Raw genomic sequence first — 26,426 nt, 5'->3', positions numbered from 1 at the left:
CGAGAAAGAGGACTGCTGCCGATCTCTATTACTGCTTATGAGGAATCCAAGGTGTAGATTAGATCAAGCAATCCATCGATATCAGAGAACTAGAATACCGAAATCTTGAAATTTCAGAAATCATCGAATACCGGATCACCACGTGGCACGAGTATTGGAACGAGCAGCATCATCATCCCATGGATATCTACCCTGCCAATCAATGCATGTAACCATACTATCAGGACCAGACAATCTGTGACTGGGAAGTTATGGACATTGTCATATGCATGAGTATAAACACTTCTCTCATATATTCTGTAAACACACATGATACCTCTCACTTCTACTAATCCTCCTCCATACCCTCTTCCAAAGCTGCTTTAGCCTTCTCCTCAGCAGATTTCAACAGATCGTCTGGAACGGGTCTATGTTTATTACCGCTCTCTTGGCAGATCCACGTCATCTCCAGCTCAAAGTCCTTATCTTTGTTATCGTCGTGAACGAGGTATATACTGTACAATAGAGCCAAACACCATCAGTCAACATACCTAGGATGCAATGCGGGGAACTAGCCTGACAGAACCCCCGTTTGAAACAACGTGTATAGATGTAGAAAGCAAAAGAGGAAAAACTCACATCCTAGCAACCTCATCAACAGCCTCTCTACAAGTCAATCCCGCCCCCTGACCAGATTGTTCAGCATCCAAATACTTATTCACAATCTTCTCCAGCTCCGTCTTAGCCAGCGCCTTTCCTTTACCAGATGCCACCGCTCGATAACCGTAGTATACACCTGAAGGCTCGATGCAGAATAGTTTGGGACCTGTCTTGTCTACACCGCCGATGATTGAGGATAAGCCGAATGGTCGGACGGAACCGTAGCATGTGTATGCTTGGAGGTAGGCTGAGATTCGGTCGGAGAGGATCTGCGGGTGGGTGGGTGGTGGGCGGGGAGAGGAAAAGAAGAATGGAAATGGTTTAGGTGATTCGGGCATGGCCATGATCGGTGAGTATAGTGATGCGACGTTGTGACACGATATCATCGTTGTGAGACATTTCATCCAATGAGGAATACAAAGAAAGAAGTACTAGACGTCAGTGTCCATCCAAGTGTCATAGATGAGTGAGATTGTGGACTCACCTGCACAGATACAGGACTATTATAATTCTCCCTAAAACTACTAGCTTCCTCTCTTCCCCTCCTAGCTAGATGTTTCCCATCCGCCAACAACCCGGCAGAGGCGATACCGATATGTTCGTCCAGCGACGCTATTCTTCGATTCGCACCTTTTACTAAGAGTTTGGAATGTAGGAGACGTTCCACGCCGAGGACGATACCGTCTGAACATCGGAGACCTATTGCGACTCTGCAGTAGTGGGAAGGAACAAACGGCATTTCATCAGCTTGAATTCTCTCTTTCAACCGATTCAGTGTATATTCAACTCACCCAGCAGCTTCGACAGCTTTACCAGCGTACTCGACCTACCCGGATCAACACCGATCTGTATCAGCTATGCCCAGTACTCGTTACGTGCCAGCTGATCTTTCACCCACCTGGAACAACCTCCCATCAGGCGAATAGGTCGACACCGAGAGATCATAACCCGTTCCTATCGATGTCATGATGAAGTAGCTTTATTGAGGCTGGAAGGATAGTTTGAAACAGGTGATAGTCCAGTTTTCGATGTGCGTCGTAGTGTTCTGACCTGGCGACTGCTCTCAGTTGATATTGAATGCTTCGAGGTATGCGGGTATGATGATAGACTTATGGATGAATGATCATTGTCACTGTCCTTGACATTGTCAACGCTGACGTTCATGATCCCATGGTGAAAGACGCGTGTACGCCTCCACCTTTTAATATGCCACGTCATGCTATGATTGATCGATATCTTATCATTCATGCCCGCTTCATTCATGTCAACAAAGTTAACTGTTCATAGTTAGGGATGCATCGAATGGTATGTCATATTCGCTATAGTCCAGCATCAGCGCTCAGCCCACAGCCCACATATATCATCATATGCCATAACCGCAGAATACAATGAGACTAAACGAGAACACAGTACTATTCGGCAACAGAGTCATCCTAGTCCCCTACCGGTCCGTCCACTCATCTCCTACTAACTCACCTAGAACACTTACTGACTATACCATGATCATACTGATATAGTGCAGAGCATGTACCCGTGAGCGAGCACACCCATATATAAGTGGACTAGAACATAAACTGAAATGCCAGATTAGACATACCACGAATGGATGAAATCTCCCGAGTTACTCGAATTGACGGCGTCCGAGCCGTTAAGCTACGAGGAGGAACTGGACATGCAGCGTATGTATCTTATCCCCACCCTCGAATACATGAGCTAACGCACCATCATCGAGTTTAGGGAAATGGCATTTGGATGAAGATAGTCAGTTGGTCTCATGCTCCGAATTCTGTCAAAGGCTAGGCTGTCAGCTGATTTTTTCTCTGGTCTCTGTTGGCAGAACTAACGTTCATCCTCCTGGCTCGACCCGACTCGTCCACCTCCGCATCACTACCACCGGACCAGCTCAAGACATGTAAGATGATAGGTGACGTTAACCTGTTCTTACCGGATGGGTTGCAAGGTCAAGGCGAATGCGAGATCATGATAGCGTGTAAGTATGACATATCACACTGAGAACCGTCTGTCTCGCTGACAATGTGATATGATATGATATATTCGTCGTAGCCAAAGAAGATAGGAGGAAGGGATATGCGGTCGAAGCCTTATCGCTCTTGTAAGCCCTGCCTCTCTTGGGCCAACGTCCAATGATAAGACTGATCCACCATATGATCGTAGCCTGTCATACCTCACAACCACCCTTCCTCTCGATTCATCAAATCTCATAGCTAGAATAGGATCCTCCAACAAGCCGTCCATACGATTATTCCAGAAACTGGGATTCGGATTGATAAAGCACGTGAAAGTGTTCGACGAGGTGGAGATGAACTTTGGGAAAGAGGACGATGGAAGTATATTATCTGACTTGGGGTTGGAGTCCGATGGGAGAGAGCAGATAGATTGGAAGAGTATAAGTCTTGATGGGAGGATATGGAAATATGATTAGATGACACTCCATCATCACGCATACGAATACTTTCTGTGAAAGACTTTTGATGGAATGCTTCGGCTTGACCTTGACCTGCTACTGGATGGAATCCAAACCATGCATACAAATCTAACACCCCTCCGCTGTCGTCTCCCTATTGCCCTTCCTCCTCTTTCACCAACCCCAACGAGACTATCACTCCCGTAGCTGCCTTCTCGGCTGCCTTTCTGGCGTCTGACGATTGAGAGATTTGGGTTTGGACGAAATGCGATTTGATTTCTTTGGCTCGGGCGATCTGACGGCGTGATTGAGAGAAATCGTTGAAGTTGAGTTGCAGAGAAAGGGTGAGAAAATTGGTGATAAGAAGAAGAAAAGAGGGTATGACATGTGAACATTAGCTTCCTTCGGTCTCACTCCACAACAAATCGGAAACTCCTTCCGCCAATCAAGAGCACCAAAATAATTTTGCCTTAACACCTTCTTGGGTCTCTGACCCAAAGATCCGACTATCCAGCACACTCTGGTATCAGAGGACACCACACTCACCTCCTTAGTATGATGCAGACACTCCATGTAATCGTCCTTCTGCGCAACGCAATCTACAGGTTTCTCCGCGCTGGCGTAGCACTGTGGGTGGGGGTGGTAGGAGGGACGGGGAAGATGAACAGAAGAGTGAAAGTGAAAGTCGAACGATTGGATAGTCAGTACACACTCGTCCCATCTCATATACATATGAGAAGTGAGGCAATAACACAAAATTGATGTTGGCTAGGATGGATGGAGAAAAGCCCAACAAAACTCACCTTGGAGAATTCCTGCCAGAGAGGGAAACATCTCGTTCGACCTGTTCAGTATGACAGACCGACAAATTAGTCACCATACTTTTTCTGTATCTTCTAATGTCTGGTTTATCCCATTCAAGCCTTTTCTATTCCCATTCCATCGAACACAATCCTTCCACCTGAGTTGTATTCCTATACGCCCGTTATTCTCATCCCATCAAGAAGTATCATCTTCCCCTCAAGCTGTCCAGCCAGAATATCCCCTCATCTTCCTCGCTCATACCACCTTCACAGCCATCGTCATCGTTATCTATGCCATGGACTATTCTTCCCTACCAAGCGATTTCCGACAATCTCCCAGTCGAAGAGCACCAAGATACGTACCACCTGTATAACCGAAACCGGACTATCAGATCCAAAACAAAACATCAGCGCTCCACTCGGATTTCCCTCTCCCTCTCATCAGAACGACCCAATCACTCACAGCCATCTTGTCTGCCTATGGATGCACTATGCTGTGATACTAGAGTTGTGAGGTATAGACAGAGTTAGAGGTAAAATGGATCATCATTGATTCGCTTGTCTCTACTCTGTTGCTCTAGTACTGCAGGTACAACAACGGGATCAAATGTTACCTCGTATCAGTCAAATCAAATCCACGTCACTGCGACTGCCTTCGAGTCTGTATCTGTCAGTTCACCTTCGAGCAAGATTGTCCACATAGAGGCATATTACCCAAACAAACATACTACACACAAAGAGCAAAAACACAATATATCTACATACATGAACCAAATATCCATCAATCATGATCATCAAAACCATCGTACCGAAGCATAGTCATTCAAACGCTACATAAATCGGGTTCCTTCTCTTTCGCTTAGAATCTTCACTCATTGTCCATGTCCAACTGTCCACTCGACGTGTGTTATTTCATTCTTACATCAGGAGAACCAAATATCCAAACAGGACAGACGAGATCACTATTCAGTCAGAAACACCACACGTCAGTAAAACTGTCCGTCTCACCGTAAGTTTCGATGAAGATGAGGATCATGCATGTGACTTGACTTGGAGAGAAAGAAGGGAAAAGATGAGATTGTCCTGATGACCGTCCGTTCGTCTATGGAGTGTGTGAATGCGGTGAATGCAGTGTGGAAGAGTGAGAATGGTATGATATTATACTACGATAACTTTACTGGTTCAAATGCGGGCGATCAAAGAGCAGATCGACGCTTACCACCTGCACCTGTCCTCTTTCGCGATCTCTTGCAAGCGCTACTGGACGAGTTCTCGCCGTTCCCATTAGCAGGCGTAGCAGATGATTGACTTGGTTGTTCAGAACTAGTCGACGTCGAGGTGACAGTGACGTCGGGGTTGGCGATGGTAGCTGAACCGGAGGCGGTACCAGTGGTGATGGCTACTTGAGGCTGGGCACCTGAGCTCGAGTCTGTAGGGGGTTCAACAATGTCTGTTGCGCCTGGGCCATCGACGACAGTAGAGGTAGGTTCAGCAGCGAGGTTGTTTCCTGGTGCGGGGGCAGAGGCGCCGCAGAAGCCTCCTTCAGCTGCGATTTGGGAAGATACCCAGACCTATACACATACAAGGTAATCAGTTCAGTCAATTAAATTCAGGCTCGACAAGCGGTGAGTGAGTGACGTACGAAAGGCTGACCGGTAGACCATGATACGGATAAAGCACCGGATCCATCAGTCTTGGCTTTGTCGCAAGAGAGCAAGCTAACACATTCATCAGCCCCGAACTTGGACTGGACGTCTTACAGGGAGGGCGACTTACTCAACCACATCAGCATTGTTACCGAACTTGGTACCGCCAATTGACCAAGTACCGGAACCGCCTGAACCTCTCTGATGAACATTACAACGTCAGCTCTTTCTTTCAATCGAGTACGGTAGGTACCGTAACTCACGTTGGTCAAGACGATCAGGGCGTCCTCTCTTTGCAAAGCAATATCATTATCCTGAATCTTCAGTACCGTACCAACGCTCTTGAGGAAATCGCCCTTTGTGCTCAAAAACTTCCTGATCTTGTTCAAAGTACTGATTCGCTTGTAGGTATCACCGTTGGTACCGTAATTGTTGTAGTTCCACAATGCTTCTCTGTTGTTGGGATCATATGGACCATCTGCGATATCTTGTTCCAACCCGTAGTACACAGTGGGGATACCACCGTACATGAATGATCCGACAATCGCATTGTACACTAAGGACCTGTCGCCTGTTCGAGAGTTGAATCGGGGTAAATCTTGGTTGTCGAGGAAGGAGCCGATAACACTTGGATCAGAGTAGGCACTGGCAGCTGCATCGATGTAGTGTCGGTAGGTGCCCATGGTCTTGCCTCCTCCAAAGACGGCTGCGGCACCGTAGAGCATGCCTAGAAGGGTGGATAGAAATCGTTCAGTCGGTCCAGCTCCCATAGACCAGATTTTGAACAATCGGTTCCCGCGATATATTACTTACCGAAACCGAAGACAGAGTCGATACCGTCGTTACCTTGGTAAGTAGCGGCGTATCTGCAAATCACCCCGTCAGCGCAATGCATCAAGCATTTTACCGCAAAGCAGTCTTCGGTGGCAAGAAGGAACGGCTTGCTTACTCACTCAGTACTATCACCAGCAACTTCACCAATACAGAAGATACCCGCCGAAGCACAGAAATCATGTTGGAATTCCTTACTCAGATGCTTGGACGCATCGATTCTGAACCCATCGATACCGTACTCTTGGACATATCCCCCGACCCATTGTTTGAGCTTATCAGCCACAGCCGGAGTCTCCGTTGCAAGATCGAGCAGAGCGACATCATTGTCGTCTCCACCAGTGACCAGCCAACATTTCTGCTCGGAGTCGTGATCGCCCCACTTGATATTACATCGCTCGTGGTAGTTTGCTGGATCTGTGAAGAGCATTTTGCCATCGTTGACTGTAGAGAGGGTTTGGGCGTCGATGTGGTAATTCGTTGCTGCCAGTGCGTTGATGGCGATGTCGACCATGAGATACATTCCTCTTGAGTGGAGGGCAGAGGACAAGGCTTTGAGGTCATCGGCGGTACCGAAGTGGGGGTTGAGTTCGGTAGGATCGACGGTCCAGTATCCCTATATAGTGAATGGGGACAGATCAGCAAATGAGATGAGGACAGATGAATCAAGAGGAATGATACACGATGAGCCAATACCAATATGATCGAAGTTCTACGTCATTGATATTTATGATGTCACAGAAACAACGCTACTCACATGATAGTTCTCTCCATACTTTGTATAACCCTCAATACCCAACGCAGTAGGGGATATCCAAACTGCGTCGAAGCCCATCCCCTGGATGTAATCGAGTTTCTCGATGGTTGAACGCCATGTACCACCGCAGTATGACCTTGATCCCAAATCACATTGGCCACCACCTGCGAAACGATCTGTGATCAATCTGAGAGCAACCAGGACGTCAGCGAGAAAGCTGGTGGATCCGAGACAGAGGTGAAAGGATGAGTAGCTCACTGATAGATCGATCTTGATCTCCAATCATCCTTGGTAGCTGCCTGAACACTAAGAGTAGAAGCGAGCAGAGGGAGGAGGGTGAGCAATCTACTCAGAGGAGCCATTTTGGAGTTTGGACGTAAGGGTATAATATAGGATAAAGTATATATGTTGTAAGGATTGTAAAGTATAGTTCTGCGTGGGTAGGTGAGAAAAGAGTTAGTAGCTTGTAGGTATTTCAAGGGATGTAAGGGGGATATGAATGAAAGTGAGTGATTTGACCGAAAGGAGTAGTCAATAGAGGGAGGCGATGTAAAGAATGCAGATCAATGGGGAAAGGGCAATGAAGATGAAGATGAAGATGAGATAGGGGGAATTGGGATTGTCAGTATGAGAGTCAGATCAAAGCTGTGTTATTTATATATGTACAATACAAATTCACATCGCATTTTTCACTTTGTGTGCTTGATTGATTATGCGTTGGTTTAGCATGTTCACCTGTAAAGGAGGGTTGGTTTGTTGTTAGTTTAGTGCGACACACTGACACTTTTGTTTCCAAATTCCCTTTAGTCTTCCATCTTCCTTTGTTCTCATCAGCACAAGCCATGAGTGGAAGGAGCAGTCTTGGCTTTCAAGGATTCCTTTACACTCTGGACCTCAGCACGAGCTTCCATTACACAGCTAAGAGAGCACAACAGGTGCATTGCGTGCGAAGTACCATATGACCCCGACTTGAAACGCATGGAGGAAGTAGAATGAACAAGTAGAATAAGGTGTTGTTGGTGTTTCATTGTGATCGTCGTCGAGCAACCCGATCATTGTACCCTGAAACACGTTTTGACTGGTAAAGTTAGCCTTTTGTGTGCGACGCATCATTGTAAAAGACCGCCGCATGTCGATCCTTTTCGACTGTCATGCTAAAACGATAGTGATGAATGATGATCGGAAGCATACAAAGGTTTATACTACAGACGGATGCATGAACAGAAAAGTATTACTTTTGTCATGGGAAGCCAGTAACCCGGACTTGCTTCCGTTTGCAAAATCAATCTCGCAGACCACGCAGCGGTACATCAAACATCACCTCGGTCCCCTGTGTGTTGGATCCACGGCCGGACATCTATCGTTCGATATTGTGTGCATTCATGTATAAACAAGCAATCAGGAGACAGCAAGCAAACCGAGATATCATATTTGAGCAAGGTTAGGCGTATAAGAGAGAAACGTTTGACAGATAGGTCTTCAACAAGTCTTGGCGTACGTGGAAGTATGTTCGGAGATATGTTGAGTATCAAGCGTCCCACCTCTCTTGACATCAACAGGAGAAGTGGTACTTTGTCTTCTGTTGGCGATGGACATGTGGTATGATGGTCCAGCCCCGTTCAACAATCCTTCGGTACTGCATATAATGCGCCAATATCAGCTCTATCTCGATGATGAAGAGAAGATGGGATAAGAGTGACCTACACCTGGATGATATCGAGGATGAGCTTTCTTGCCAGATCACCTGAGAGCGATTCTCTGACTACACATCGGAGGATCTCTGTGTCTTCTTCAGCGGGAGGGAGGGGGTAGCTAAGGAACGACGTTCAAGACAGGCATTAGCTGCTTATATGTAGGTGGGGGCTTGTCAAGCATGTTAGAATGAATTGATAGGGATACTGGAAGGGAATCTAACTCACTTAGGCACGATCCAGCCGATAGCCCTCAGTTGACTTTGGATCCATTCCTGTTTCACTCTAGGATACTTCTCCTTGGTCTCGTCGCTAAACCTGAACGAGACGACAGGTAAGCCCTCTACGTAATAGGCAGGATCATCGATCTCAGGCAAGTGACCGTGAATGATGTTGGACGCAGCCTTGGTAATGACGGGCGAGATGTTCGAAGCGCCCTGATTCTTGGGTTTGTGGATCTGCGATAAACAAGTGAAGTAACCGGAAGCTTCCAAAGCTCTGGAGATGAGTCGGGCTTTGGATAAGTTGTTCTCGTTGATTCGTCTGTATCCTGAGTGTCCGAGGTTGAGGACTGTATTTATCATCAGCAGTGATCGGCAGTGTGAAGGGCAGTAATGAGGATGAAGGAAAGTGTGTTACTCACAGTGGAACATCTGACTCAAGACAGGGAAAGCAGGTCTACTGAAGTTGAGATTGAAGGAGTAGTCGGTCTACACGACGGCTAGAATCAGTGATCCTATAGTCATGCCATGACGCACGACCTATCACTCACTTGACCAAGATAGTGCAACTCAAAGATCAACTCCTTTGGCAAGTAGTCCGCACTTCTCCAGATGATCCAACCGAGACCAACAGAGGCGAGACCGTATTTATGACCTGAAGCATTGATCGAGTTGACTCGGGGAATTCTGAAATCCCATGCAAGCTGGGGGTAGACAAATGGTCTATGTTTACTAAATTAGCATATTCCTAACGAATGGTATTGAATGGGCTAACTCACGCAACAAAACCTCCCGAAGCAGCATCAACGTGGATTGGGATATCATGGCCGGTCTCCTCTTGGTATTTGTCCAGCTCATCGGACATGCCTTGAACGGATTCAAAAGCACCAGTGTAGGTGGAACCCATGATGCTGAACTCGAGATCAGCAAACATTTCAGACATCGCAGCTTAAAAAGACTGAAGCTTACACAAAGATACCAATGGTGTTCTCGTCGCAATACTTGACAGCTTCTTTGGGGTCCATGACGTAGCTAGACTGTTATGACGGTTCAGTAGTCACCCTTTAGGACGGTTTTAGCACAACTTACCCCTTGATGAACTGGAACAAGTCTCGCCTCTACTTCGAAATATCTGCAAGGAAGGTGTCGGTAAGGTTAGTTACATAGCAGGCTCAAAAAAAGTCGATGACATGTGCATTACTCACCTTGCGAATTTCTCAAGGGCAACTTGTGCTTCAGCACCCATGACAATGTTTGGACCAGGGTTGTGGATATCTTTACCGGCAGCTTTCATCTTTTCCTATTCATGTTGATGACATTGTCAGCTTGTAGCAAGATCCAAGTGGTTACGGTTGAGCAAGCTGAGACACTCACCTGCCATCGCTTCTTCAAAGACATACCACCCAACATGATTGCTTCGGATGATCCGGTGGTAGCTGTACCAAGGGCGGTAGCGTCTTTAGGTGCGTGCCAGAGATGGGAGATCATGGACTGATGATAAGGGTACATTAGCTGAGTAGGGATGCACAGTAGCGGGATGGGTCAATTGAGAATGGTATACTCACGATACATCGTTCATGGATCGCTTGAGCGGCAGGGTACTCATCTTGGTCGACGAGGTTCTATGGTAGTAATGGTCAGCTACTGGTACCAGGATCAGAGGTGAGAAGCAGAATCAGATGTAACTCACCTTGTTGAGGTTCTCATACATCAACCTGTTACATTCGTCTGGTACCCAAGTGTTCACGAAACTATACTACGAGTCAGCATGATGCAAACAGACAGGTATTCACTCAACTCACCTTGCCAAATTCATGTTGGGATTCCCGTCTATTCCGGTGGGGAGTATGCATGTATGTCAGCTGGCTTAGGAATACTGTGTATCCGACCATATCAAGAAACTCACCAAGAAGCAACTCATCGTGTAAGAGTTGGTAAGAGACTTTAGCGTTCACACCGGTCTCAGGGATGGAATAACGGGGCAAGTCGACCTCGACGTCGTATCGAGAGGTATAAGGGATATCATAGAGTGTTGCTCTGAGAGGTGACACCAGTATATAGGGTGAGCGGAGACAATTCAGTAGTGAGTGAGCTGAGGATGATGACTCACTTTCTATCATGGGTATGTTTCTTAACAGGATGGTCCCTTGATTCGTTGATGATTCTCTCTGCGTCTACGTGTTGAGCGAGAGCCATTCTGTGTGATTGTACGTGGAAAGTAGAAGGTAGGAAAGAGGAGTGTTGTTGAGGGAATGAGCTGAGATTGATACCTCTGAAGTACTGTATATATAGCTTTGCTATCTTCCAATCTTGTTCTTGTTCTCCTTGCTTCTCGGAGAATGCGGTCTGAGCTACTAATAGTGATGTGAAGATCAATGCGATGCGATTGCGTTGTAAAGTCGTGTTTTGAACGTAGTTGTTAAGCGAGACCTCCTTTGGTGCTTTGAATCCTACGATAAGTAGGGTCAGAGTAGTGTTGGATGGATTTTGATCAATTACGTCCGATGACAGCACGTTGGTACAGTATCTAATTAGATGTCCGAGGATGAGGATGATGGATGATGATAGCGATGTACAGGTTGTGTGTATGCATCACAGCAAATCTCATCAATCTCACTCACAATCACAATCACCGTCCCCATCATCGTCATCGTTCTATTTTCGGTCTTCGCATGTTTATTTTACCCACCTCCACTCGCAGATCTCCGTCGGAAACAGGCAACGTGCCCTCACCATCAGATTAAGGACTATCAGTAACCGACAATCCTTTCTTTGGTTGTTGTAAGTGACATGTTGGATCTCTTTTCATTTTCAGTCTGTTTCATTCAACGGCAATTCAGGTGTACCACCTTGACTATACTGATGGTCATAGGGCAAGATGAGATCTCATGAGTATATCTATACACCACTATGGGAACAGAGGGAGTGTCTGACGATAAAACCAAAACTGATAATACCACAAAAACATCAAAATAATAATAACATCAAAGATCAGAATAAAAAGCTGCAAATTAACACAAAGCTTGTATCATCATAAATAACGTATCTCATCAGGTCGATTGACCCTTTGACAATCACTATCACTAAACTCAGTATAGAAAAATGGCCAACACCGCCAAACTAAACTTCAATCCCCTATGCCACGCCCTCTCGATCATACTGACCTTTGGATCGTTTATCATGCTCATGGTGGTTGTTTTCAACAACGCTCCGTTGAACCACGAGCATTCGACGCTGGAAGGTAAAATGAATGTGCTGTCCTGGCTGTTAATTGTGAATCAAAGTTCCGAGGCGGTACCTTCCAATGCGTTCGACGTACGATCGAGACTTGACTATAACGTACCTCGATCCGAAGTGGATAACACCATGCATATCACCATGCTGGGGAGAGCAGGTCATGAGGAGGATCTAATCGCAAGAGCGGGAGGAGGGCTACATGCCTACGGATTTGGGATTTGGGGATGGTGCGAATGGTCCGATACCAATTGGACGGGTTACGCTAAATGCACGAAAAATGTTTTTTGGTCTTTGCCCAAATGTGCGGTACCAAGCTGGGATAGTATCAATCAGGTGATGACTGACTTACCAGAGTGAGCGCAAGTGTGACCACACTCTTGTCGATCTGTGCTGTATATTGTATCGCACTAATTACGCTTATTCGCTACTCACGTAGGGCTATCACCAAAGCATTCTCCATCACAAGTTTCCTCCTCCTCTTTGGTAAGTCCCCAAGATCTTCTGCTTTGTAAGACTCACACGGACAGCACTGACACGCTGTCTTCATACAGCGCCATTCCTCGTCCTTTCCTTCCTCATCCTCCTTCTCTGCTGCATCAACTTCGAGAAACCCTACCCCCCTTGGCCCGTCCCTCCCAAATCCAAATGGCCAACAGGCAAAGAGAAAGACCAAATATCCTCCAAGAGAACCAAGATAGCTTGGATTCTGCGAGACTGGCGGACCCACTCGGTCTATTTCATATTGATGTTGGTATTTTTATTGCCCAGTGTGGTGACTGTTTTGATAGGTAAGAGCGAAGTTAACGGACAGGGGGGATTGAAGGCCGATACGGGTTTGGGATTTACTTTGTAAGTTCCTCGTGTAAATTGTCAAAAACGGCGTACAGTACATACAGCTGATCTTGATTGGTGATTGACGGTCAATAGGATATGGATCTCATGGGTCGCTTTCATGATTTCGCAGGGGTTCTGCATGTACAAAGATGGATTGGTGTACAGGCGGAAAAAAAAGGTGTATCAGTCGAGAGGATAGGGAGTAGTAGAAGATGTGCACGGAACGTGATAAACAATGACTTGGAGCCGTTGTGATCCATGGCTTGTATCCTGCTTCTGGACGATCTCAGTACATCAAAGTTGACAGTCTAGTATACTTCGCCGTATTGCCTCGAATCATGCATCCTCTCTTATGTGTGTACCAACGGTGTCACCTGGTTCCGTTTGAAAGAGTCCTAGTCGTACACATAGGCGTGAGCATGCCCTACAGTACCCTCAAACGATAATCTCATAGCCAATGAGGATCATCGTCTTATGTCAATGTGAAGTCGCATCGTCAACATTCCAAATACAGTCTCAAACAAGGTCTGATGAATACTGTATCGTAAACCAAACTCTCTGAAACCTCTAAAAATCCTTTATATCGCACTATGTTACTCCTGTTTCGGTACACACCCTCCTCTTTAACAAAAGAGCGCTTGGGAGATATACTGTACAACAGTTGCATACGGTTACACATACAGTAGATCTGGTCAAGACTTGTCACAAGCTATATAACGCACTTAATTCCAAACTCTCAATGTCAAATGAGAGACTGATCCCTAAATCCTGAATCTTAAATTTCCAATCCAGACATATAGTACATCCATCGAACATGACTCACCATTCTCGCTCCTCCTCCTCCTCCACAAAGCGCCACCAAAACTCCCCCATAAACCATATAATCTGTATACTCCTAACCCTCACATCCACGCTCTTCCTATTCCTAGTAATTCTGTACAACGTGCCGTTCTCTCCTAATGATACTGGAAAGCTGGGAGACAGGTTATGGTTAGTCCGCTTGATCGACCAGTCTAGGGAATATGGTTTTGGCGTTTGGGGTTGGTGTTCTTGGTCTGACTCTGGGTCTGCCAGTACCGCTTTTCAAGGAGCGGGTGGCTCTGATGGGGTATGTACGAGGAAATCATTTTGGAAGGTACCTGATAGTGCTGAGAGAGGTGATGGGGTGTTAGGATTGGATCTACCTTCGTAAGTTAGCACAACACGTTATCTTGTCAGTACATTGAGCATCGGTTGATTTGATCGTGGTGCATTTCGTATGTATACAGGGAGATCTCAGAATCGTTATCGATTTCAACATTTTTCCTTACTTTCGGTAAGTGCATAGGTCCGATACAGTACCAGCTCGACAGAACACGCTGACCAACTGACATTGAACCGGCTGGATAGTCCTGGTCATCTCGACGCTATTCCTAATCGACCTCCTCCTAACTCTCCACTTCCACTCCCCGACCCAACCTCCAGCAAACCACAAGATATACTGGTTCCCACCCAAGAAGATGGAATATCGCACATGGCTCGCATACTGCCTCCGCAACTTCTGGCTGAGAGTGATACTCATGATTTTCATCACCGCTTGGGGGCTACCGGTTTTGATCATTGCGGGTATAGGGGTGGGGAAGATGGAGAGGGATCAGAGGGTTGAGGTGAAAATGGGGAGCGGTTGGACCATGTAAGTTGACTCTCATTCAACTCCATCTCTTCTTAATCCGGTTAGAATTCTTTGGCTGATACTGAATTTGATGCGTGATATAAAGGGCATTAGTAGCTATTACCAATTTGATTCTTGTCCAGATCACCATCCCCTTGGGAGGATTATGGAACGATTCCAAGCGATCTGGAAAGAAGCATTAGTCAAATCACCACCACAACCATCAGAATAACATGAGTATATGAGTCGGTGGACTGAGACATTTGTTAGAAGACATGAGAAGTTACCATGCATTGTCCTTTATCCCTCATTGATCTAGAATCATGATCCATGCCATACACCCCATCTATTTATCCTTCTTAGCTCTTCTAAGCATTTCGCGCCGTTTCATACCTGCCTCCACCCCAATCCCACCAAATACAACCCCCACACCGATCCACTGCCCCTTCGTCAGTTGATGTTCAAACACCACCACACTCAAGAGCATGGTGAACAGCTTCCTAGTCACTGTGACCATGACCAGCGTGAGACTACCGAAATGCTGGATCGTCTCGAATATGAATAGTTGTCCTAATCCCCCCAGTAACGCGTACGCCAGGAGTGGTGATAAGCTCGACGGATGGGTGATGATGAACGATATGCAATTTATGAGCTCCGGTTTGGCGAATGATATAGGTATTGTCGTCTGCGCTGGGGAGAGGGGGAATGGTAAGTGTGACAATAGCGAGAGGGGATGGGTAGGTAGGGGTAGGACCAAAGCTGGAAGGAGAAGGAGCTGAGTGAAGAAGGACATGAAGAACATCATTTGTTGGCCTGAGAATTGGGGGTAGGTCGAGAAGAGCTGGTCTTGGGTGGAATTCGTCAGACCGTCTATGAAGAGGCTATAAAGAAACAGAGGAGATCAGCGGCGAGGTTCAGGCGAGGATGGAAGTGTTTCCAACCGAGACGTAAAAGGAAAAAATGATCGTCGGAAGTATGAATCAAGTGATGGGTCTGATTCTGTTGACATACGTCATACAACGAGACATGAAATGATACTCCAAGCCAGTACTCACTTGACACCTAACAACCATAATCCCCAAGCACTATCATTCCCGCCTTTCTTCTTCTTTCCGCCCTCAGCAAGAAGCATGAACAGGCTGATCCCGACTGTCACCAGTGCAACTACGACGTATTTGTGCGGTGAGAATCGACGACGATAAAGTAGTACGTTGAGGAGTAACACTGGGATGAGTTTGCAAGACTAAGAGATGATCAAAATGTTCAGCCCATTGCGTGATTTCAACGTGCAGAGCAGATCAGGATATGTTGAGAAGCAAGAGTGGGTGAACTCACCTTGCCTAATACCATTGTGGGATACGAGATATGTCTCAAAGCCAAAAACCCAATTGGTCCAGCTAACGTCTGGAACAGCGAGACTTGCAAAAGTAACGCAGGCAGCGTCTTCCTCCACGATGTCTGAGCCTTTTGCTTCTTCTCTAATGACGTGTGACCATTCTGAGCGACTGTTGAAATTTGCTTTCCATTACTGTTGATGGCAGTTCCATTCTGCTTCACCTGGGATTTAGGTGTACCGAGCGAAAAGAGCTGATCGAGCCCCACTATCTTCCATAGTCCCTCGCCCAATCTACCTTCCCTCCACGCGTTGAACAGCAGATAGCATAACGCAGATGAGGAGGATGCGACTGCCTGCGCATAGTTTAGGAAGAGCGATGAAGGGAATTTATCGCCTTTTGACGAGTGATCGACGGGCGAAGTATGGGGATGTGGGGATGTAGAGGGGAATGGTGCCGATACTGCATGATATATAGGTTGTCAGCAGGATCGCTAGCAAGGGCGTAACTGCTACAGGCCATATGCGCTTAGACTAACGCAGGACAAAGGGATAATGTGGATGGATCGAGATGCGAAATGACCTCCCACTCACATCGTTCTTGAGCTATAGCCCAGAGAAGGAAAGCAGCATATACACCTGATACGCAGACTGCGAGTCTAGTCAAAGCGGTGGTAGAACAAGTCAGCTTGGGAACAGGCATGTATAGGGAGCCGCTTACCTCAGTACACCCATTGTCTGTCACACCGTTTACACCTTACACCGTCAAGAAGAGAATCGGGTTGTCCTCGTTAATAGCCTGCGAGCCTGTTTGTATTGTCTTTCCAAAGCGAGAGTGGATATGATGCTCTTGTTCGTATGCTTGTGTATGTATATATGACGCAGTGTTGACCGTATCTCTCTACAGCAGCATGAGGGATATCCTATAGATGTATTTTTGAATTCATTCATTCATTCATTCGTGTAACTTTGAAACGCGTCCAACTTTTCTTCGCTAAGATTACTGGCTGTGCTCGTAGATTCCACGTCACACCCCGGGCCCACGTTTCAGATTAGAGTGCCGATAACTCAGGCACGAGCAAGATACGGAGCACAACACATCCTGGGTGTGATTTTGATTCAGTTATTTCAGTTCCATATATATGCGATACACTGTGAACATCAAGGCCAAGTTGTTGCTACAAGTAACGAGTAGGAACTATCACAATGCTAGATTTATGAGAGAAAGATGAAGGAAGAAGGAAGACTGAGTTGCGGCATGGCATGTCTGGATAGGACGGGGTATTTATGGACAGTCCAGTGAGCCATATGGACTAGCGCTGCGACCTGAACGCACGGTTCGTCGTGTGTGAAGATAGGCTCAACAGCATGATCACTGTCTGAATGGGATATCCATCCAGAGTTTGATTTGCCACTCTTGATTGTTTATACGACTAACATGATCATTCTCATTCTCATCTCACATTCAGCTTGATCGATCACGAACAATCACAGTAGCACCATACAGTGACCGAACAACGAGGGTCAACGAAATGTATTTGTAAGATATCATGTCGGACAGTTTCATCATCACAGTAGATATTCCTCAACTCGGACCTATCGAAGTGGAATTACCAATAGGAAGCACATCACAAGATGCCATCGATCTAGCATTTTTAGAAGCAGAGGAGCGATATGGGGAAGAGGCTCTTGTCAGGGCATTACAAGAAGACGAAGAGATATCATCTTGGGAAGGAGAGGATACAGGTGATCAATGGACTCTGCAGGAGAACAGGCAAAGAGAAACTGGCAAGTGGTGGGACGAAGATGAGATAGTGAACTTTCGAGACGGTGAGTGGGTTCGAGGAAATCATGTTAGACTTGTGCTGATACAGTGGCCAGCTATACTCACACCAGAAGATGAGCTCACACCTTCCGCTACATCATACACCCTGATCAAGCCTCACACTCCAGTGGTCGCCATCTCCATCACCTTACCCACAACCACCTCGACAAGACCTCTACAGACCACTGTACTTCTTGATCAGCACACCTCCTTCATCGATGTCATATCTACCTTCCAGCGCGAATTGGGCTTACCCAAAGTTAGCGATGATTTACTTGGTCCATCGTCCATCAGGAAGCTGACAAGTCGGTCCAGGTCAAGCTCATTGGTCAACCCGTCAGATGCAAAGATGAGAGCAGAAGATAGTGTCAAATGGAGATTCAGAGTTGGGCCGAAGGAAGTCATGCTTGAAGAGAGAGTAGTAGAATCGTTGACAGGTCAAGAAACGGCTATAATCGAAATGAGCTTGGATGAGGAATGGCTGTTCGAAAAGCGAGATGAAGTAGGGGAGGAAGCTACTACGAATGAAGACGAATCACCCAAGTCCACATTGAAAGCTTCGACATCCCAACCTCAAGGGATCTTTGGGTTTGTCGCTGACTCGATCGCACCTGACAGACCAAGGCATACACCAAGTCACAGTCTATCCGAGCTGTTCACCTCCGGGCAATCCACATCTCAACTACCTCTGTCTCCTCCGACGACCATAGACGGTCTACCGAATGGAAGTATCTCAGATGATATCCGTCATCATGACACTGGTCTGTCTCGAGTGACGAGCAGGGATGGAAAACCAGTCAATATACCTAGACCCCTAGCTATGATCGAAAGTGACCAAGCATTAGATGAGGAAAGAAGGAGAAGCCTTGATCTACCATTGAATGGAGATACAGAGGAAATGGCAGAGGAGGGGTTTGACCAGGACATATGGGAGCAATTACTGGTAAGCCACAAGCATTTTCCTAACCGCTATCAAAAAATTAAAGCTCGCCTTGATCGTAGGATGACCTCAATCTTCACGGAGATAAACGAGAGGCCATGACGAGCCTGTCACCCTCTCGTAAGACTTACCTGCTCGCTCAGCATCGGCAGTCCACCCCAGCCACTCCTTCCTCTCCTCCACCAATCCAAGCTATCTCTCCACCTCGTCTTACCACCTTCATATCACTCTCAACAGGTACAAGTGCCGGTATATCCCGTCTCTTACCCCAGCTTACAGGTCCCCCAGCCAGCGGAACAGGTTCGACGCCTACTACGCCAAACAGGGGTAAAGAGGGTGGATGGAAGAGGTTTGCACTTGCGGGACTAGGGGTATGGAACAGCGAAGCTGCTCCTCAGATCGACGCGCATCTGGACCTACTCACTCCAGGCGGTGAAGAGGAGGTCACGACGCCCAGAGCTGAGCCCAGTGCTGCGGAGAAAGCCTTAGGGGAAGTAGGTGACTTGAGACCTCTCGAAAAGCAGACGACCGGTGGTTTATGGGCATGGTGGACTGGATCCAGCAGAGCTGAGAATGGAAGTCCGGCAGGATACATCGAATCTTTGAGGTATTCGTGAGTCCGTTACCGAAGCCTCGAGAGTGCGCAACAGCTGATCGTACAAGTAGGAGGAAAACTCCTCAGTCTTTGTTGAAACACCTCTTATCTCTCCGAGTTACGCTATCGACTGTCAAGCTATCCTGGATCAACGAATTTATCATGCTTGATGGATTGACAATCATGTCCAACATCCTCGAGAAAGTCGCAAAGCAACCCAGACAGAAAGGTGATACAGGTGAACAGATCATAGTGGAGATCGCTAAATCGCTAAGAGTACTCATGAACACCGATGTAAGTGCATTTGCCATTTGGCTACTTGACAGCGGAAAGGTAGAGATGATTGATACCTCATGTATAGATCGGGTTCAATGCGACTTTAGCCCACCATGATTTACTAAACAATACCACTCTCTCACTCAGAACACCCTCCTTTAGGATTAGAAACCAGATCCTTGATCTCCTCACAGCTCTGGTCACGCTGTCTCCCGGAAATGGCTCGAGGCTCATCCTGGACGCCTTGTCAGAACTTAAATCTACCAATCAAGATAAATACCGTTTTTCATGGCTCATCGAGAGTATTAAGCCAGTCCAGGATGAAGACGGAGAACAGGGTATATGGGATTGGCGCACCGGTGTGGTTGCGCTGTGCAGTGCACTGTGCAACGCGAGTGAAGAGGTTGAAGAGAGACTTGAGCTGAGGGGAGAGCTGAAAAGACGGGGATTTATCGAGATACTACAAGTAAGCCTGCTATGCCCTTCGCTCTGTCGGTACCTGATGGGGCTGATTTTCGGTTTATGGGATGATAGCACCTTGAATCTCTCGAACCACCATCCAGCTTCCTGAATCAGTGTATCCATTATCTGGATGATCAAGAAGACGACCTAATGGAGTTCAGGGAGCTGTTCCTTGGCGAGGTGCAGAATGCGGATCTGGCAGTTGCCGTCGGAAGGTTGTTGAGTATCGTTGGAGGGGATGAAGTAAAGGGTCCAGTGGATGTCATTGAGGCATTGGCGGAGATAGCCTCCACTTCGTCCATCAGGTCAGTCGCTCCAGGAAGATACGCAGGAAGGGGCTGACATCCAGTGGTAAATTCAGAGACACCATCGGAGAAATCCTAGCATGTTTCGCTGCTCACCTATCCGAGCTCGAAGATTTGTAAGTCAGCTGTAAAGAGTACAAATGCCCTTCAGATTTGACTGACACAATCATAGATCGGTAGATTGGTCAACTCTACTTCGACCATTCCTTATCGACCTAAATGATATACTACCACCTCCTCAGGAAGGTCAAAAAGGAATCACCGAGGGAGCTCTTATAGAGTCCTTCGTGCGGGAGGTGCATGCCTTGCAAGAAAGAACGAAAGGCTTGGAGGATACCAATGAAGACTTGCAGAAGCAGATAAGAAATCAGACTTCGGAGTTGATAGTGCTCAAAGAGCTTAATGGGGACAAGTACGATGGAGAAGTGAGCTGTTCTTCCGATCATTCTGGAAAGGCAAGCTGATGATCATCATAGGGAGTGGTACATCATTTGGTTGTGAAGGAAAAAGAGATACAGAAGTTGCAAGTGAAGTTGCAAGCTTTGAAAGAACAAATTGGACCTCAGAAAGAGGTAAGCTGGCTCATAGAACGCTGAGGATCATTGTACTGATGCTCCTTCACAGGTCGGGGTGAATAACGAAATGAGGGATCGGGAGAGATTGAGATTTGATGCTTTGATGGAGGAGGTCAGCGATCTCAGAGCAAAGGTAGGTTGTTCAGCTTTCTGCATCAGATTCTCACGTACGATGTAGCTGACAGTTGACCGGATCGATATAGGTACAAGCGGGAGACCAGAGTGTGCTTGAAAAGCAAAAAGAAGTAGATTACCTCGAACGAGCGATCGAAACCATCCAATCCCGGTTCAATATCCGGACTCAACACCGAGAAGACGAAGCGAAAGACAAGGTCAAATTCGATGCTGACTTCATTGTGAGCGAAGCCGTCAAGAACTGGACACGACAGGAAGAGACCATCAGCGGTTTGAGGAAAGAGGTGGACTTGCTCTATAAGTCAAAACAGAAGTTGAAGGAGCTGGAGACCACCATTCTAGAAGGCAAGACCAGCACCTCAATTGCTACTTCAGCTCCTGCTCCACCACCACCACCACCTCCGCCTCCTCCTCCTGCACCACCTGCACCACTTTTACCAATATCAGCGTCAATACCTCTTCTCAACCTGCTAAGATCAAAACCAGCTGCACCAACCGGTCCGCCGCCTCCTCCGCCTCCACCAGCTCCGGTCATCCCTCAGATGTCCAAAACTCCTAACGAACCACCACCTCCACCGCCGCCACCTCCGCTTCCCCCTATACAGCCCGCCAAGCAGTATTCTGCGTCTGGCTTTCCCGCACCACCACCTCCCCCACCTCCACCACCGCCAGGTCTCCCCAAGCTACCTGACGGTATGCCACCACCACCACCGCCTCCACCCTGTTCAAATGGCCCTATGCCGCCCCCGCCGCCTCCTGTGGCAGGCCCTTCGAGAGGGTTTAAATTACCCTCCAATGCTATTACTTTTCAACCGAAATTGAAGGTAAGATTTGCTGAACCTAAGATCCGTGAACGGATAACGATCAAGCTGATCTTGTTGACCTGCTAGCCCTTCTTCTGGTCAAAGATGCCTGCTTACGCAGTCAAAGGCACGATTTGGACGTCTCTTCCTGAAACAAACGGATTGGATCTAGATTTCGAAGATCTCGCTGAGGTCTTCTCGATTGATAACGGTGTGAAGAATCTGGATAAAGGGAAAGGAAAGGCTAAAGAGGCGGTGACTGTTTTGGACATCAGTAGGTGGCTTCCGCGCGGGTATAGCCAGTAAATGTAAATGCTGATGCTGAACTATGATTTTCTAGCTCGGTCTAACAATATCGGTTAGTTCAGTTACAATTGTGCCATTGATACGATCAACTAACGCTTATTCACAGGCATTATGTTAACTCGACTTCGATTGTCTCCTTCCAAGATACGTCGAGCGATCGTAGAAGTAGATGACGACTTGCTGGACATTGACGATTTGGCGACGCTGAGTAGGATGTTACCTACTACCGAAGAGGTCAGCTAGACCCCCCAGTTGCCCCTGTGTATTTTACCAAGGTAGCTGACAGTGATCGATATAGGTTGAACGTATTCGCGCGTTCTCTGGAGATATCACGAAACTGTCGAAACCTGACTTATACTTCAAAGAGGTAAGTGGAAATTTCACCTAGACCCCATAGGATAATGTCATCTGACGACCAGGTTCACGCTCTAGATCTCTGCTATCCCCAATTTGAAGCTCCGTCTGGAATCTATGGTATTCCGAAGGAGGTTCGAGATGATGTTAAGTGAAATTATGCCGGATCTGTCGATTCTTCGCACTGTGGTGAAAGAGTTGAGGGGCAGTAAGAGGCTGAGGGAGGTACTGAACGTGAGTACCTGTAAGCCAGGCTCTATGGTGCGATCACTGCTGAGCGTGAAGTTTTCTGTCACTAGGTTGTTCTAGCTTTGGGAAATCGGCTGAATGGCGGTACATTCCGAGGAAATGCATCGGGATTCCAGCTCGAAGCGTTGGCAAAGGTAAGTAGATCAATATCATCATCTTGAGCTGCTTGTGATCATCGGTCGAAACGTCGACAATCGCTCAGCTAACCTAACCTGTTTTACAGATGAAGGAGACTCGAACCGCCAAGGGATCAGGCTGTCCAACTATGCTACACTACCTGGCTAGAATATTATTGAGGAAAGATGCGAGCTTGGTTCTTTGGAGCGAAGATGTTCCTGCTTTGGAGCCTGCAGCCAGAAGTGAGTCCGCTCATACCTATAGTAACCTACAGCATGGGGCCTGAGGAAGGGACCTGCAAGGAAAAATACTGAAAGGATTACCAACGCATAGTCATCATATCAGAACTCACCTCATCAATCATGAAGATCTCTACTTCCCTCGATTTCACCCAATCATTCTTACCACTGATCCCTGCGGAAGATTCCCTGCACGGTATCCTGGATGACTTCCTCTCAACGTCCACCCCGAGGGTCACTCAGCTCAGATCGACCTATAAGGAGATCCAATCTGATTTAATGAATCTACTCCGATATTTCGGTCAAAAGGCTGAAACGGAGAATGAAGTGGAAGCTTTATTTGGAATACTGTCCGGCTTCTCACGGAGCTTGGAGATCGCTTCTAACGAAATGAGTATAACGCTCTTGAGAGAGCAGAATACGGGTACGAGCATATCGACGACTATCTCCAATATGTCTACTTCGACTTCGACTACCATTCAGGAGATGCAGATCAACATCTCACCAGCTTCTCCTACCAATACCAATAACAGGATGAAACAACCCTCCATAGAGACCATCTTGAAACGCCATGAAAAATTGGGCAGTACGATCAAAAGGGGTCAGGTGGACGAGGCTATTCGGACTTTACATCCTGGTAAGACCCTAAAGAGAGAACGGAGAGAAGGGAATGTGTCAACTTGGAATACCCTTGGTCTGGGAGGTACGATGGGGAGAAAGAAGTCGCAGGGTTCAGATGATAGAGTGAGGCTTAGTAAGATGTTTTTGGATGGGGCGAAGGGAGGGAGTGTAAGGGGAACGATTGGGAGTAGATCTGTTAGAGGGTGATGTGAGTGTTGTATGGTGGAGATTAGGGCAGGATTGAAGGAAGATGTTATGGTGTGATATCAAGTCTGGGCCGCCTCTCATTCAGAGCAGATGACGGTTGTATGTGAGTTGCCACGACTCCCTATATTAACCGCAAGCCCCAAAGCGGTGTGAGAGATGGTCTGCTGATAGTCTGATCTTAAGTAGAGATGTCTGCCCTATAAAATGGAGGATATGTCTAGTCATGCATGCGTCTAATGAATTCCGGTCTACTTCTTACTGCTTCGCTTATCTTTTTCAGATCTTGACGATCGGTGTTGCCCCGATCCCGAAGGTCTTGCCGAGGAGCTCTGCCTTTCCGATCTTCCTGACGCAGATCCAGAAGAGACCGCTGGCGAAGTGGCATCACTAACACCCATAAGCCACTTGGCGTACCACGTATCGGCTTTCTGAGTACGCACAACACCAATCCTCGTCAGCTGCTCTTCTCCTTCTCCTTGGTTCCAGTCCTATTCCAATTTCTGAACTAGGGGGTGACTCACATATCTCTTCTCCACTTTCTTAGTCATGAGCATCGCGAACCAGAACCCCGTCATCCACAGGAAATAACTCGGCAAGTAATGCTGAATCAACCCTATCATGGAGATTATACCTGGTATGGATATCCCCTCGATGGCGCTGACCAGGTACCGCCATAACCATATAGCCATTGTGCAGTGCCAGATCTTCATCTGACGGTAGAAGCCTGATGAGCTGTCCTCTTTGGAGATGAAGGGTGCGCCGAGGGTGTTGATGGTTGAGAGGGAAAGGAAGGCCCAGACTATCAAGTAGCATGCTAGGGAGCCTAGGTATCCTATCCAGCTGTGGCCATACACATGAGTACCATGTACAATACTAAGATTGAACAGTAAGGGAAGAGGAGGGGAGCTTACAATAGACCCGCTACTATTACTCCTGCTAATATTGCCTATCAACATTCTGTCACATTAGCAGACATCCAATGTGATTGTTTACTCGGATTTTGAGATGGTAACCACGACCCACCATGTTCTGACCGTTCTCACCACTCATCGAATCAGGTATTAACCCCCCCAGCACCATCGCCGCTCCTCCAAAGAAGGTATCGCACAATATGCTAGCGAGAGTCTGATCCGGCGATTCCTTAAATGGTGTGATAAATAATATGACGGGTAGGAAGAAGGACCACAATGCTCCAAAATGGTAGTACGTGTCGAAGAGGAAGTTTGGGATTAGTTGTAGTGCCGAGAGGAGGACGATGATGGTGAGGAGCGATTTGATCTTGTTGGCTTTTCGACTGCTTGCGAAGCCTTCTTTCAGCTCGGATGTACCGGTGCCGAAGAGGAGGAGGAAGCCTAGCCAGCGGGCTGCGAAGTCCAGAGGCGATTGGAAGAGGGGGATGAACCTGGAGCCATCAAGTCGATCAAAGATGAATATTCCCATCAGCAGTATATCAAAAGGGTACAATGAATCATGGTACAGCACGATTGGAGAGTTGCGAGCGATGGAGTAACTACTCACGACTGGATCAACCCCAATGCTATGATGAACAACAGGAATTTACTTGGTTTATTGGCCAATCCAAAATTCTTCAGGAAAGTCTTATCTGCGAACTCGTAGAATGTGGGATTATATCTCCTGATTGTGCGATTCAATTCCTTCTCCTAGATCGATGCACCCGTACATTCCTGCTGGGTCAGCAATGCAGTACTTTGAGAGTATGGGATGATCTTATTTACCACTCACCCCTCCAAATAGGTCTGCGACTGAACTGTACGCTTTCCCCGCACCATCTCCAACAGTCTTTGCCGTATCTTTTACCCTTTTCTGCGGGTCTGACCTCTCTCGTCCCCCCGATCCAGATCCATGTCGGGACGATCGCTCACGATCAGATCTATGTTTACTACTGCCACTCCCACTTCCACTGCCGGACGAACGATGTCGGTCTGTGTTCTTATCCTTGGAATCACTCGCCATTGGTAGTGTCACTATATTTTGTTAGCTTGTTTGTGTGTTGGACGTGCTTGACTTTAGAGGAGGATGCCTCAGTGAATTGTAGCATTATCTCGAGCAACAGCGTAGTGGACAACCAGACCATGAAAGGAAGAATCGTATATCGGAACAAAGGTTTCTCGTTGCCCACTCCTTTCAAACGCCTATAGATAGTACCGTATGATTTGCCTCATCCTAGACGTTCATCCTTTCGGAGTTCGTGATGTAATCAATGAGCTATACCGCCACCTGTTAAGCCTTGCGGTCTTCATTCATTACGAGTGCGCCCGGCTTCGCGCGTTGTGCCTATAGAAAGACCATTCGATGCATATACCTATTTCATTTATTCGATAACCTCAG

At 47.1% G+C, this 26,426-nt stretch overlaps 9 protein-coding genes across 9 annotated transcripts; 4 read left to right on the top strand and 5 right to left on the bottom strand.

Annotated features, from left to right (window-relative positions):
- Positions 1-328: 328 nt before the first annotated feature.
- I302_103463 (uncharacterized protein) lies at positions 329-1,606 on the bottom strand (the record flags this gene model as incomplete). Its single annotated transcript, XM_019188831.1, has 5 exons — positions 329-494; positions 619-908; positions 1,124-1,349; positions 1,431-1,465; positions 1,538-1,606. 5 exons carry the CDS (start codon positions 1,604-1,606, stop codon positions 329-331), a joined length of 786 nt encoding a protein of 261 aa, XP_019048393.1.
- A 421-nt stretch (positions 1,607-2,027) lies between these two features.
- I302_103462 (uncharacterized protein) lies at positions 2,028-3,082 on the top strand (the record flags this gene model as incomplete). Its single annotated transcript, XM_019188830.2, has 7 exons — positions 2,028-2,086; positions 2,157-2,172; positions 2,231-2,318; positions 2,377-2,400; positions 2,477-2,629; positions 2,704-2,752; positions 2,815-3,082. The coding sequence occupies 7 exons, from the start codon at positions 2,028-2,030 to the stop codon at positions 3,080-3,082; spliced, it is 657 nt and encodes a 218-aa protein (XP_019048392.2).
- A 1,981-nt stretch (positions 3,083-5,063) lies between these two features.
- Positions 5,064-7,463, bottom strand: I302_103461 (uncharacterized protein; the record flags this gene model as incomplete). Its single annotated transcript, XM_019188828.1, has 8 exons — positions 5,064-5,438; positions 5,510-5,585; positions 5,644-5,714; positions 5,777-6,240; positions 6,327-6,379; positions 6,467-6,960; positions 7,102-7,288; positions 7,360-7,463. 8 exons carry the CDS (start codon positions 7,461-7,463, stop codon positions 5,064-5,066), a joined length of 1,824 nt encoding a protein of 607 aa, XP_019048390.1.
- Positions 7,464-8,580: 1,117 nt separating this feature from the next.
- I302_103460 (glutamate decarboxylase) lies at positions 8,581-11,209 on the bottom strand (the record flags this gene model as incomplete). The annotated part of the gene is made up of 15 exons (XM_019188827.1): positions 8,581-8,737; positions 8,806-8,913; positions 9,021-9,363; positions 9,436-9,502; positions 9,565-9,736; positions 9,793-9,924; positions 9,983-10,050; positions 10,103-10,145; positions 10,219-10,313; positions 10,388-10,504; positions 10,579-10,635; positions 10,704-10,764; positions 10,816-10,843; positions 10,920-11,050; positions 11,124-11,209. 15 exons carry the CDS (start codon positions 11,207-11,209, stop codon positions 8,581-8,583), a joined length of 1,665 nt encoding a protein of 554 aa, XP_019048389.1.
- Positions 11,210-12,115: 906 nt separating this feature from the next.
- I302_103459 (uncharacterized protein) lies at positions 12,116-13,283 on the top strand (the record flags this gene model as incomplete). The annotated part of the gene is made up of 4 exons (XM_019188826.1): positions 12,116-12,603; positions 12,687-12,733; positions 12,802-13,099; positions 13,178-13,283. The coding sequence occupies 4 exons, from the start codon at positions 12,116-12,118 to the stop codon at positions 13,281-13,283; spliced, it is 939 nt and encodes a 312-aa protein (XP_019048388.1).
- Positions 13,284-13,898: 615 nt separating this feature from the next.
- I302_103458 (uncharacterized protein) lies at positions 13,899-14,938 on the top strand (the record flags this gene model as incomplete). The annotated part of the gene is made up of 4 exons (XM_019188825.1): positions 13,899-14,272; positions 14,353-14,399; positions 14,474-14,756; positions 14,842-14,938. 4 exons carry the CDS (start codon positions 13,899-13,901, stop codon positions 14,936-14,938), a joined length of 801 nt encoding a protein of 266 aa, XP_019048387.1.
- A 143-nt stretch (positions 14,939-15,081) lies between these two features.
- On the bottom strand, positions 15,082-16,771 carry I302_103457 (uncharacterized protein; the record flags this gene model as incomplete). The annotated part of the gene is made up of 4 exons (XM_019188824.1): positions 15,082-15,616; positions 15,791-15,978; positions 16,071-16,531; positions 16,663-16,771. 4 exons carry the CDS (start codon positions 16,769-16,771, stop codon positions 15,082-15,084), a joined length of 1,293 nt encoding a protein of 430 aa, XP_019048386.1.
- Positions 16,772-17,618: 847 nt separating this feature from the next.
- I302_103456 (uncharacterized protein) lies at positions 17,619-24,077 on the top strand (the record flags this gene model as incomplete). Its single annotated transcript, XM_065869673.1, has 19 exons — positions 17,619-17,898; positions 17,950-18,836; positions 18,896-19,446; positions 19,500-19,722; positions 19,790-20,170; positions 20,239-20,471; positions 20,528-20,587; positions 20,644-20,896; positions 20,948-21,043; positions 21,096-21,179; positions 21,250-22,005; positions 22,072-22,258; positions 22,325-22,342; positions 22,397-22,524; positions 22,589-22,657; positions 22,723-22,878; positions 22,944-23,027; positions 23,117-23,252; positions 23,344-24,077. The coding sequence occupies 19 exons, from the start codon at positions 17,619-17,621 to the stop codon at positions 24,075-24,077; spliced, it is 5,316 nt and encodes a 1,771-aa protein (XP_065725745.1).
- Positions 24,078-24,325: 248 nt separating this feature from the next.
- Positions 24,326-26,051, bottom strand: I302_103455 (uncharacterized protein; the record flags this gene model as incomplete). Its single annotated transcript, XM_019188822.1, has 6 exons — positions 24,326-24,505; positions 24,599-24,917; positions 24,989-25,023; positions 25,101-25,479; positions 25,596-25,738; positions 25,821-26,051. The coding sequence occupies 6 exons, from the start codon at positions 26,049-26,051 to the stop codon at positions 24,326-24,328; spliced, it is 1,287 nt and encodes a 428-aa protein (XP_019048384.1).
- Between the last annotated feature and the right edge of the window lie 375 nt (positions 26,052-26,426).

This window comes from Kwoniella bestiolae, chromosome 2 (assembly GCF_000512585.2).
Source record: "Kwoniella bestiolae CBS 10118 chromosome 2, complete sequence".
Classification (NCBI taxonomy): domain Eukaryota; kingdom Fungi; phylum Basidiomycota; class Tremellomycetes; order Tremellales; family Cryptococcaceae; genus Kwoniella; species Kwoniella bestiolae.
The sequence above is the reverse complement of the archived record's forward strand: the minus strand, read 5'-3'. Positions and strand labels throughout refer to the sequence as shown.